Source organism: Mustela lutreola, chromosome 11, assembly GCF_030435805.1.
Source record: "Mustela lutreola isolate mMusLut2 chromosome 11, mMusLut2.pri, whole genome shotgun sequence".
Taxonomy (NCBI): Eukaryota; Metazoa; Chordata; class Mammalia; order Carnivora; family Mustelidae; genus Mustela; species Mustela lutreola.
Genome location: NC_081300.1, coordinates 44662764 through 44676148, shown reverse-complemented (window position 1 = coordinate 44676148; position 13385 = coordinate 44662764). Strand labels below are relative to the sequence as shown.

Sequence of the window (13385 nt, the reverse complement as noted above, 5' to 3'; positions counted from 1 at the left end):
GAAAGATTACCAGAATCTTCTATGAATTACCTATAAATTAACTTTTTAAACAAGTAAACAGAACATAGAGTTTATTATTATAAAGTACTTTCTTGTATGATAAGGGGCAACATGAAAATACAATAAAAAACACAGAGTAAAAATGACCTTCGCATTGCTCAATGACATTCTTCATTATGATACATCAAAAGGAGTCCTGTCAGTACTATTGTCCCAAGTGACAGGAATCAAGCCAGAATCAGACAGAAAAGTCTCACTTTAATGACCTGTCTCTTGTCAAGCCACCGTGCACCCATCCTGCTGGGGATGTTGACACGTTTCTCTCCTACACCCTCCTCTGCAGACCTTTGCCCAAACTCTGAGCGTCAGGTGGATGACCTGATTCTAATGGAGACCACAGACTCGCCTTGGATCCTGACCTGCTGGTCATGCCAACGGTGGGTGTGGCCCAGGGATCTTTTGTCTCTGGTGGAGGAAAACGTTCAGGGAAGACAGGTGTCCCCCTCCGTTCATCTGGTTCACTGGTATCTGGGTTGTTGCCTGGTTGATTGATTCCCTTGTCTTGACTCCTTCCCTTCAGGTAACTAGACTAGGAAATCCCCTTCTGGGCTCTGCCTCGAAGAAAAAAGCAGGTACTTCTTTGCCGCTCCAATCAGATGAGGCCTACCATTAGGTCCTCAACATTAGCCTAGCACCTAAAGAACTAGGTGAAGGCCACCTTAAGAAACAAGTGCCTTGAACTTATTGTGGATAAACAGCCTTCTTGGCTCACGACCACCTTTAGAACATAGTTCCAGAAGGTGGTAAGGAGGACTAAGTAGCTGGCCATGAGAAACATGAGAATACTCTGTGCCCTGCTCTAGACCAATGAAACCAGCAGGTGGGGAGGTCCAGGTTGGTGGCCTGCTTTGGGCTCCTACAGATTCTCACCTGACCCCAGGGTTGAGAAGCACAGCTAGAGAAGACGAAACCACAGAGGGCCTGGAGTGGAGTGGAAGTGGGACTCCTACCCCGTAGAGTGGTGGTGTTTTTAGCTGTGCGCGAGGGTAAATGACAGTCCCCACCTCTAATATCAGCGGCACGTTAGGTAAGAAATACACGTAATGAGCCCAGCCTAGCCTTGGAACACCATTACTCATTACTTGCCTTCCACTGTTATGCCTGGCCCCCATGCACAGTATTTTACCCAAGAACTAATTCACGTACCAAGCCAACTTCTAAAAGTCTACTCGGCAGCAGGCACAACGCTAAGCACGAAAAATACAGGACAGAGACTGAGGAAGAAAGAGCTCTCCTGGGACAGCGTTTCTACTGAAAATGAGGCAGAGCTCCTGGCAAGGGAGAAGTTTAGAAAGATCGAGAAAACAACCTGCAGTCCAGCCCTGACCTGCTTCACGCTGGACATCCAGTGCTCCTCTCCGCCCGCACGGCTCGGCCATCGGGAGGCCCAGGCCGGCACGTGGCCTTCACCCTGGTCCCAGCTTGAGTCGGGAGCTGGCCACGGGATCAGCCTGCTTCGTTATCTGCCACCAAGGGGCTTCTGCCCACATTTATTTATTTTTTAACTCTTTTGATCAAAACCAAGGATCACTTCCGTGACCAACGAATACAAAAATTACAAGAAAACGGATCAGGAACAGTATTGGGGTCCGTACCCCCAGCAAGGTGACCTGAGGTGTTACACCCAAGTGGCAAAAGTCTGCTTCTAAATCTGCACTAGCACGTCGACCAGATTTTGTCTTGGAAAGTTTAGATGAGCAAATAGGTAGGAATAAAATGATCTTTTGGCTTAATACAAGAGCAAACTCTATCCCAAAGTGGGCGTATTTATTCTCCGTGTTATTCTTACTACTTCACTTGGTCCTAACTCAAATACCATTAACTGACTGTTTACTCATCGTCTGTCCTCCCTGCTCCCCACGTCAACCACAGAAGAGCAAGGACTTTGGTTGGCCAGTATCCGCCCTGGCCGTTGGGGAGCACAGAAGAAATCCAGTGGATGGAAGAACAGGACAGGGAAAACTACAGGCTCTAGCATGGGTACATTTTTCTCTGAAGTCCTCTCTAAGACAAGACTTGATGAGTTAAATTACTCTAAAAGTGAGGTCTGCTTTTTCCCAAGGGGCAAAGGGAAGTTTGCTGAATCCACCAGTAGCATAGTGTAAGTTTCTGGCTTTTCAGTACAGAAGAGAAAAGTCCAGTTTCATCATTTAAAAAAAAAAAAAACCTTTTTGAAGCTGGTTTCATTTATTCTTTGCCTATATAACTGAGGAGCAATTTTGGAAAAGCAATATTGTAAGATGACAAGAAGAGACAGAGAAGAGGAAAATTGCCCCGATTACCCTGGAGAAACTTTCCATTTTTCATTTGCCAGGTGCTTTACCTCCTTTTCAACTCCCCTCCCCCCCATAAACTAATTTTCTTTTTTAAAAGATCAACCCATCTTAGCAATCAGGACTGTTCACCATTAGGTTAGCTTGTCCTCATTTTATGCATTTCCATGGGCGTTTTCAAAGCAGCAAGGGTATGTGCCTTCCTTCCATCTGAGAGTTCACATCTCAGGATGACTTCTACTTCCCCAATAATCTGTTCTGTGATTAAATATATATATATAGAGAGAGATAGACATCGCATTGTAAGATTTATTTATTTGAGAGAGAGCGAGAGAGAAAGCAGCACAGCGGGGAGGGACAGAGGGAGAGGAAGAGACAGTTTTAACCAGATTACACATGGAGTGCGAAGCCCCATAAGGGCTCAATCTCACCAGCTCACAACCTGAGCTGAAACCAAGAGTCCGGATACCAATTGCCCCCACAGATGCTGCATTATAACTCATGCCGATCTAAAGAGTAGGTTATAATCAAAAGCCCCCTGCAATAATTCTGCAAGACAACTCAGTGAACTGTGTGGCAAGAAGGATGCATTAATGTTTTGGGACATTTTTGCTGGAATCCTAAAATGCAGGCTTGTGTGCCAACAGGACTGGACCCGTGTCTAGGGCCTGTCATATGAAACTGGAACCGTGAAGTCACAGAATCACGGCACAGAATCCCCAGCCCTACCCAGGATTACAGAACACCTCCCGGTCTGGCCTCGCACAATGACAGGGAACTCCAGACAAGTGCGCGCAGTCACCCTGCGAGCATGTGCACCAATCCCTTGAGTGTAAGCTCATCCAACTTCCCTCCCAGGGCAGCTCCCCACGTACCATGCCTTAAAGGCTCACGCAGCAGAGAGTGAAGTCACGCCAAGAGTTGGATCTCTGCTGACAAAGGCACACACGTTTGGCATCTCTGTCCTAAAGCTCCAAATACACACAGCCCTTGGGTGGCCATGGGTGTTGACTGCAAAGCTGAAAGCCCAGCGTCTTGAGTTTTGCAATTACCTACGTACGCCAGCGTGCTTCCTGACTCGCCGCTGTTTAGGGGTGATCAATCCAACATAATCCACTTATGTGGGAGTTAACTCATGTACTGTGTTTAAAATACACAAAAGCTCTGTCAAGCAGTCAGATCAGATGGCTCAGGGGACTGTAATACAAGACCTTCTCTTTCACCTCTAGGTCACTGGCTGACCAGCTCTTTCGGTCAAGAGCCCTGCCTTATGACCGCCCTAGAGGCTTCACTCATTACCCTAACAGCCCACTTGCCCGTTTTAAAAATCCCATGTGTGAATAACCATCAGTACAGCCGCTAGTAGTGCTGGCTTTGTTCGAGATGGTGGTAAAGGATGAAACGGACCTAACTTTGGATTCAGACACGTGTCTTCTTTTAAAGCACAGAATGTTTTGGTTTTGTCTCAAATAGGCTCTGCGCCCAGCGTGGAGCCCAGTTCAGGGCTTGAACTCATGACCCTGAGATCCAAAACCTGAGTTGACACTGAGCCGGACGCTTAACCGACTGAGCCTCCCAGATGCCCTGAACAGGATGCTGCTTTTACATCACACACACACACACACACACACACACACACAGGTGTCTAGAGAGATATTTCAGGGGCAACAGTGGGAGACTTTAAAGAGGCCATGCCACTGGTACCAATCTTAATTCCTTATGACAAATGACTTAGCTATCTAGATTTTGTTGTTACCAATGATGTTAATAATGGGGGCCTAAGATTTTTAAATCAGATATAACCAGGTCTGTTGTTTAAATGTGCAGGGCCCCGGGCAAGAGTCCTAGTAAGGCCCACCTCTCATGTCTAGATCCTTACAACTTATCAATCAAGTTGGCAAACCGTCACATAAAAAATGTCCTATCTTCTTGGTAAAGCCATTACAAATCTTTTCATAGTGGTGATATATTTTTCTGACTTTTGTTTTGTTTTACTTATTTAATGGAGAATTACTGCAGACCTGAACTGGCTGTTTTTCTGGGTGATTCCAATTCCGAATGGCAACTGGAATCGGGGACCAGTCAGGAATCTCCTTGATCCCCAAGGTGGTGTCAATCAACTGCGGCCTCAGAAATACCCACTAAGAGCAGTTCTGCATCTTACACAAAACATCAGTAACACGGAGCACATCACTGCTGTACGTGCTACAGCAGTTACTCTGAAACCTGTAGTCCCTTCAGCTAGAAAGCACTTGATGGTGGACATGAATAATGTGAGTGGTGAACCCTGCTGTAAGATGCAGAAGTCAGCATGCTTCTTGAATCCCTACTCAGGGCTTACAAAACCTGCCCCCCCCCCCAATAAAAACACGAGGGTACCCCACACACAATGGAACCAGGTGATCTTGGTCATCAGGGAAATAAAGATCAAAAGGTATTTTCTCTTGGCAGGATAGCCATTATGATACAGCACGAACCATTCATTGAGGAAGAAGCCTATATTCACTGGGAGGGACCATATGTCTCAGTGTTGTTCAAAGCCAGATGGTGAAAATCAGGATCTCTTGGGCAAATCGAAGAGAATCCTCTTTTATTGGTCTGGGGCAGGACTGTGCATGGCCTTTTAATGCTTCCCAGGTGCTTCTCATGTTCCGCTGTGTGGTCCACTGTACCACTCTCTGGGGTTCTAAGGGTAGTCTTTAGCCAAGAAGGCGATACATAGAGACAGAATAAAAAGTCACCTGAAATATTTCAAAGTGGAATAAAGGCTCTTTGCAGGACCTTTGAAACTGTAGAAAAACATGACATCTTTTATGATCCCTAACTACAAACAAATTAGGACTTTTACACTACAAGTTTCCCCTTGAAATCCTAGAAACGACACCAAGGAAAAAGCCCTCCTCCCCTCTGGGCTACACCAAGGGAAAGGCAAGTGAGAGAAGAATCCAGTACACTGAGGAGGGGAGGGGGCAGGGAATGGTCCCACAGGGTGGGAAGCGTTCAAAGTGAACTGCAGCTAGAGCTATTTGTAATTCCATGGTCATGGGCAACCTAATCTCCCAGGATTTTTCCCCAAAGAGATTTTCTCAGAAGTTGGAAGGAGCCGCTGACATATATAAGAAAAGCATGAAACTTTCTTCCCTGTATCTTTGACTATGAACATTTATGTATGGGTCCCACTGAACTGACTGTCGCCTTGAAATGAACATCGGGTGACTTACAAAACACACCCTCCCACACACACCCTACCCCCACCCCCACACACAAACCCACCACTCACACACACACACACACACACACACAATCCAAGAGGGAGCAGAATGGTCAATTCAACATCTAAACCACTGTCATCTGCTTTAGGGGAAAGCAAAAGAAAGAGAAGTCACTTTGTAAGGCTTGTTTCAGAGTCTGACACAGGCTTAAAAATATCTCCCTGACAATAAAGATGATCTTGGAACAGCTGAGCAGTTCTGGGACAGGTAGGGTAGGGGCATCAAGATTAAGGACCAGAAGGTGCCAGCTAGGAGTCCCTCGAGCCTACAAGTAATTCAGGCAAGAATCCAAAAGTGAGTCTGTTTTCACGGTCTAGGAAATGAAGGAATGGGATATATTTGGTATTTGGAAGGCAGTCCGAAAAGAAACAATTGCTGGGTTTGGCAGAAGATTAAGCATAAAGGCAATAGTATGTGTTGGGCACAGGGCCATGGCGTGCTTTTCGTAATCACATTTAATCCTCTCAATAACCTTGCGAGAAGACATATCTGTGTCTATTTTACAAGAGAGAAGACAGGGCTTAGAAACTGGACTTGTCCTTGGCCAAACAACCACTAAATGGCAGAGTCAGCATTCAAACGTGGGACTGAAAAACCATGAATTATTTCTGATGTCACTCCCATGATACTGTGGCCCGGTGGTGCCAAGGAAGTGTAGGGAAAGATGGGGAAAGGCAGATAAGCCATTTCATCTTCTCTAATTAAGTTGGTGAAAGAGAAATTTAAGTTATAATGCCCGGAAGTATCAGGTTGGAGGACAAGTAGGTTGGATGAGATTTTTTAAAAAATCTGTGCCTAGATCAGTGCTGCCCAATAGAAAAAAAAAAAAAAAAAAAAAAGCAAGATACGTGTAATTTGGGGTTTTCTGGGAGCCACATTAAAAGAGTAAAAGGAAAAAGGTGAAATTAATTTTAATGACACATTTTATTTAATTCAGTCTATTCTTGTTCCAACATGAAATCAATAATAAAAAAAAAACATTGAGATACTTTATTTTCGGGAGGTGGGGTCCTAATTCTTTATAATCAAGGACATTTTGATTTGGACCTGCTATGTTTCCAGTGCTCAAAGGCTGCACAGGGCAAGTGGCTGCCATTCGAGACAGTGCAGATATCCAGAGTCCAGAGACCACGTAATGCGATGCATGCCTCAGGGTGTGGAGAATGAGGAACCAAAAGTAGACTCTTAGAAATGCCCATGCACAGGTGGCCAGAGGGAGACTCTCCCAATGAGACACTGTTTGAGGCCTTGAAAAGTGGCAAACTATTTGAGAGAGGAACTGAATAAACAGAGCCTCCAACGAATTGCTAAGTCCTACCACTGCAACAGGCTAAGTGAGACGGGAGCTTCAGAGAAGCCCAAACCCCCATGGCGGGGGGGGAGGGATGGGCGGCTGCAGCGAGGGGCTTCAATCTGTAAGAGGACCCCCCCTAGGTGCAATGAGCATTCAAAGAAAACCTCCTAGTTAACGTCAAATGCACAAGGGGTCATTACTGACTTCCCTCCTGGAGTAGCATTTAAAAATTGGACTGAAGCCAAAGGCCATCAGATCAGATCAGTGAATTTTGCTACAGCTAAAGATTTGGTTTTGGACTCCTGTAAGTTTTGTGGCTTGCCCCCCAGAACTCAGTGCTCATTTGAAAGAGGCACAGTGATTTTCTTTTGTTGATGTTGGTATTAGCTTAGAGAAAATGGAAATAAGTATTTTTTAAAAGAAACGTTACTTACTTATAATATTCTTGGGAAATACAGCCATCACGTAGCATGACTTTGGAGCACCTATTACGATGCACTTAGGGAAAGTGGGGACTCAGTAACGGGAATAACAGACTGACGGGACCATTTCATTTAAAAAGACATAGTTTTTTTGATAATTGAATTAACAGTCATTTGTGTTTTAAAAAATCATTTCACTTTGCGGAAATTGAATCTGGAAATCGAGAGAGAAAATATTTCCTTTTTCTTCTCAACTTTCCCCTTCTTTCATAAAATAATAAGCAGCAGGGTGAGAATTTAAAAAACACAAACAGGGCGCCTGGGTGGCTCAGTGGGTTGAGCCGCTGCCTTCGGCTCAGGTCATGATCTCAGGGTCCTGGGATCGAGTCCCGCATCGGGCTCTCTGCTCGGCAGGGAGCCTGCTTCCTCCTCTCTCTGCCTGCCTCTCTGCTTACTTGTAATTTCTCTCTGTCAAATAAATAAATAAAATCTTTAAAAAAAAAATAAAAAATAAAAAACACAAACAAAAAAATGGGTCTTCACGCAGTGAAGATGAAGATGCCAGCGATTTCTACGTCAGTCCTGCCTGGTAGTGCTGCTATCCGCTATCTGTCACTGTCAGAAGTTCTTGAAAAAGCAACTGGTTCCTTCCCAAAGCCCAAACAGCATGTTTCCAGTTCAGATGATCAACACCATGCAGAAAAACTCCCTTTTTCCTGACTTGAGCCCACACAGGCTCTTGCCTCCTCCTCTACCCACCAGCACAGCTGGGGAAGATCAGCTCCCTTAGAGGATCTGGGCATAGCCCCCAAATCCAGGCAGAGCCAGGCGGGGTGTCCCAGCAACAATAACAAAGCAAACTGTTTCCTTGGAGCTCCTCTAGACGTGGGTGGAGGGGACAGGGGACAGTGTGTCTCATAAGCATCAAGTGTATAATGCCTATTTGTAAAACACTCTCCCCTCTTCAGACACTTTCTATATTTACTTATCTGCCTTGCATGCTCAGAAATCCCACTGCTCTTTTTTTTTTTTTAAGGCAAAACTATCTTGGCTTCCTGGACTTTTGCATACTGTTCTAAATATACTGCCACACTCACTGATAAGAGTATCTCTCTCTCTCTTTTTTTTTCTTTTCCTCTAGCTCACAAGTTGGTGGGCCACGTGATCTCCTAGAAAATTCTAAGAACTGATAAGAATGTGTGTTTTAGAAGAAGAGGACAGAAGAAAAGTCTGTGGTAGGTAGAAATCATCCTTCTTTTTGCGCTACATGGAGAAACGCAAAAATCGCAGCAGGACGAAATATCCCAAAACTCCATTCCCCTGTGACAGGTCTACGCAGATGCCACTAAGCTGTGGGTCAGGCCCCCACCGGGCCGAGACTGCCCGCCACATCCCAGAGCAGCCACAGGAGCTGGGCGCTCACGTTCGGACCCGCCCCCACCCGGGGAGGTCATGCTGCTGCTGTGGGGGGTCAAAGGAAAAACATATCATCAAACACAATCACTTCCAAGTGTGACTTTTCCTTTTTTTTTTTTTTTTTTTTCCAGATTACCTTGATTCAGGGTATTTGGTGAGAGTGGCCAGGCTGCTGGTGTACATGTGACCGCCCACATCAATGTGGACGGGCGCATTGGATTTTGTGAGTTGCGCTGGAGTAGGAATGCCTTGGTTGTTCAGTGGAGATGCAGGAGATCTAGTGATCAGAGGTCTTGACATATTGGGTCGACTGTCCTACAGAGAGATAAGCAAGTTTAGACACGTTTTCATCTTTTCAGTGGAGAGAAAGGAAACACATGCATCATCAAGAACAAGCCAGCGACTAGCGCCGACACTCATTCCGCAGTAACATCTCCCCAAACCAGCGGGCTCTCGTTCTTTTTGTAATGAGTATCAGGAAAACAAAATCTGTAACGAAGAAAAGGACAACTTCCCACGCTCAGAGTCAAGGAGGGGAACTAATGTTCATTTCCAATCATCCTGAGCTCTATGATGGCTTATCTCACTAATGAACTCTCGCATTTAACAACTGGTAAATGGCACGTGGAGAGCTACGACTCACTCCAAATGAAAAGACAATCAACGCTGGAAACAACCCACGCCTAAATAAAATACAGATGCTTTATCTTTCTCTCTGGAAACTTACTGCTAGGCAGTTGAGATAAATACAGACCTTTCAGCACTTGTGTTCTGCAAAACATTTTCCTTGATTTCTATTTTTCCAACCAGGAAGAGGAGGCTGGGACTGGCTTGGCCATCAGCACACATTCTGAAAGCAACCTTGTGCACAGGCACCACGAGTTCATCCGTCAAGAGATTAAAAAAAAAAAACAAAAAAAAACCCCACACACGCTACCCATTTGTTCTCTGCTTCTCTCTCTGTGTAACACTGTGGGTCTGGGGACATTCTGGAAAGACTGTACCCTTCAGTGGTTAAATACGTGCTTGGGAGTCACGAGCAAGTTGCTCTTCTCTACGCCCGATTTCTTGAAGAGATCAAGCTCCCGGGGCAGGTGCGGATGGAGCCGTCCCACGGGCAGGGGTGCGGGGTAAGGAGAAGAGCACACAGAGGACATCCCGGGGTAGGCGCAAGAGCATGCTGAAGGAAGCATCCTCTCGAGGAAATAAAATATCACATCCTTTCCATGGATACAATATAAATGTTTCAAATACTATCCAAACATGGTCAATTGCTTTTAAATAAGAGACCAAACCACAGACAAGTCAAGTCCGGTCCCTGGCACTCCAGGAAGGGGTCAAATATTTCCAGCCCGCAATTGAGGAGTAAGCTAAACTAGCATTTACGTCCGAGTTCTGCAAGACGACTGCCACAACAATACTCTCAGATTTATCATTTGGCCCAAAACTGTTTTCGAACATGCAAACAATGCATGACGAAGTCAGTGAGAAGGCATGCTAATGGGGTTTTGAAAAAGGCCTTTGATGGAGATTATAAAAGGGAAGTCATCTAGTTTTTGTGCATAAAACCCAGCACGATAAAATATAAATTTGCAAAACATCAGAGATTTTATGACCTGAAACAGCTCTAGGAGTTACCTGGGGCACAACTGTTAGACTACTTAGCATTAACCACATGTCCAGGCAAGACTGAATGCACGAGCTTCCTGAAACCCTGAGCTACCGTGAATGGGGCGGGACGGGGCCTTCACACACAACTCTGACCATCTGTGTTGTGCTCTGCTCCACGCTGGATTAAACAGGGTCCAGAAACAGTCACAGGACAAGAGTTTACGTTTTATTTCTTAAATGGGGTGGTCGATTTGTGGGTGTTGACTATACTATTCTTTATACGTTCCTACGTATTTTTAATAATGCAAAGGGATATTAAAAAACGCATAAACGGATATTTGTAGCACACCGAGGAGAGAATGTGAAGAGGCACTGGATGGGGGAAAAAAACAAGAAACAAAAACACGGTTGGTAGAAAATATCAAACAGTTCGGGTTTGAAAATACTAAAAGTTAGCACTTTAGAATTCAAATGACAAAGAGCAACATTCTTCCTTTAAAAATGCAATCCCAAAGCCTCTACTTCTAAGAGCTTCTCCCTACCTGGCTACAGACAGCCCCCCCTCCCCCACTCCGTGTCCCCTGCCCCGTTACAATTCATCCCATCACGGCACTGCAGTGTCTGTAATAGTTTTTCAATTGGACACATTCTGTATCCCGCCTGAGGGTGCTCAGGCGAAAACGAACAGATTTGCAGGGTTAATACTGTAGTTAGACTGTGACCTCATTCAGCACAGCTCCAATACTGCCAGGTCTATATAGAAGGAGAAAAAAAATGAAAGCATAACTGATCGGTTGAAGGATCCCAGATTTCCCAGAATATATAGCATTTACATTGTAAATCATGAATGTATGGATATTGCTAAATTTAAAATTAAGCCAGTGTTTTCTTCAGCGGCGGGGCAGCGGGGGATTGGGGAGGGGAATGAACCCTGAAGGACCAGGAAGGGGGCTCAGGCCAGACTCTGGCAGGACTGTCTGCCGCTTCGTCCTCCCCTTCGTCCTCTTTCTCACTCTGGGAGCCTTCCCTGGTCTGTGTGTGCCCCCTGAGTTAGATGGCTTCTAAGGCACTTTTCAGTCTAAGGGAGACGGAAAGAACTTGGAAAATCCATAGGCTGGAATGGAGGAAGGATATCTGGGGCACGCCGTCTCAGCCTTTACAGCAGATACCCAGCCTCTACTCCGAGGCGTCATCGTACACATTCTGACAACCCCCTTCCTCGCCTATGGCTTTCTCTTCTTTCTTTCGACCCCGAGCTTCCAGAAGGGGTGCCACCTTCCTAGCAGTCTCGGGAGGAAGCCAGAGCCCAAGCTGAGCTGGAAAAAACCCAGGTTCTCGGGGACGTTGTTGACACACCCACTCGACCAACCCTGAGCCTCTCTCGAGATGTCTCGTTACGTGGGAAAACCAAGTTCCTCATATTTCAAGCTAGAGTTTTCTGTCACCTATCCTGACAGGATACCCTTCCTTTCCTTACACGGCTGCCTCCCCGTGAGATCATCTGGCTTGGAGGGACGTGGCCGGTGATGCCAAGAACAGCTGCCCACTGACAGATGCAGAATTTTCTACCGTATTATGACCATTTTGCAGCTCCACTTCCCCATCTGCCTTTCTCTCTGATTGCTCACCCAGCATCCTCTCAGTCTGGATGTCTTTTTACTGTGATTTCCGATGAAAGGCAAACCAAACACTTCAACCAGGAAGGGCGCAAATGTGCGTACTGATGCGTATTCTCTAAGAGGCCCGGACAGAAAGCTGTCTCAGAGCAACTCCCATATGGAATAGACCCTTCTCTCTACCTGGGAGAGAGGAACCCTACCATGAAGCTACATGGTTTCAGGCCCTTCGGTGTGCAGCACATTGTTCTCTCCTTCCACAGTATTTGCTACCCTCTCCCAAGAGCCAGGCACTGTACCAGAGACAGATATGCAACACTGAACGTGACAGGATGGTGCCTGACCTCACCGGGCTTGTTCAGTGTGGACAGAAGCCAAGAACCAAGCAGCTGCTACCAGAAGGGGGGTGGGGGGTGGGGCACGGACAGGTCAGTATGCAAGCTGAATTGAGGAGACATGTAACCCAGGCTTGGGGGCTGGGAGGACAGTTGGGGAAGGTCTCCTGAAGCCAAAGCCAGTCTAAGCTAAGATCTGATAGATGAGAAATCAACCCACAGTGGGATGCTAGGAGGAGGTTTTCAAGTGATAATGCCAAGGCCCCAATGTTGGGGCATGGAACCTTCTAGAAATTAAAAGTGCAGCAGGTTTAACAATTCTCCCATTTATTTTTCCCCCCAAGGCCTGGAGGGACAATCTAGGAAACAGAAGCTTATAAGATGATGGTCTGAGAACCACAGAATTAAATGTTAACTCAAGTGAGAAAAATTAAAGTCACTACAACATCCTTATGTCTGCAAAGGGGAAAAGGGCAGAGGAAGACCGCTAACAGCCAGCTTTCTCAACAGCGCCATCCAACAGGGCTTTCTACCACAATGGAAACATTCTAGATCTCCTCCATTCAGTAAGGTGGCCACTAGTGACATGTGACTATTTTGAGCATTTGAGTGTGGCTAACAGAACTGAAGAACTGAATTTTAAATTGTATTAATTTAAATTGTAATGGATATAGCCACATAGCCACATCCCACCAGACAGCACAGTAAATCTTGCTTGAATTTTTCTTAATATGTGGAAGCCCAAATCACAACAGACTTGAACTTATCAAGTATGTTTATTTACTTAAGAAAGTAAGTCTTTAAAGATTATATTTTTAAGTAATCTCCACACCCAACGTGGGGCTCAAACTTACAACCCCAAGATGGAGTCGCATGTCCCACAGACTTAGCCAGCGTGGCACCCCCCCCCCCCCCCGCATGTTTACATGGAAAGGCAGTTACTGCAGAAGGGAATATAGTACAGCTTAGGACCTCACAGCACTATTTCTCTCTTTTGACTGATTTTATGAAAATAAATGAAATTAACAGCCATGCAGTGAGGAAAACGCAACATTTATGGCTCTCACAGAGAGTGCATGGAGAAAA

The 13385-nt window shown here is 45.6% G+C and overlaps 1 protein-coding gene across 3 annotated transcripts in view; it reads right to left on the bottom strand.

Moving 5' to 3' along the window:
- Positions 1-13385, bottom strand: part of KCTD1 (potassium channel tetramerization domain containing 1) — a 179857-nt gene that overhangs the window by 39366 nt on the left and 127106 nt on the right. For all 3 annotated transcript variants that reach the window (XM_059139512.1, XM_059139513.1, XM_059139511.1), the window contains exon 2: positions 8874-9052. In XM_059139512.1, the coding sequence (XP_058995495.1) occupies positions 8874-9052 (179 nt within the window). The remainder of the gene's footprint in view (positions 1-8873; positions 9053-13385) is intronic.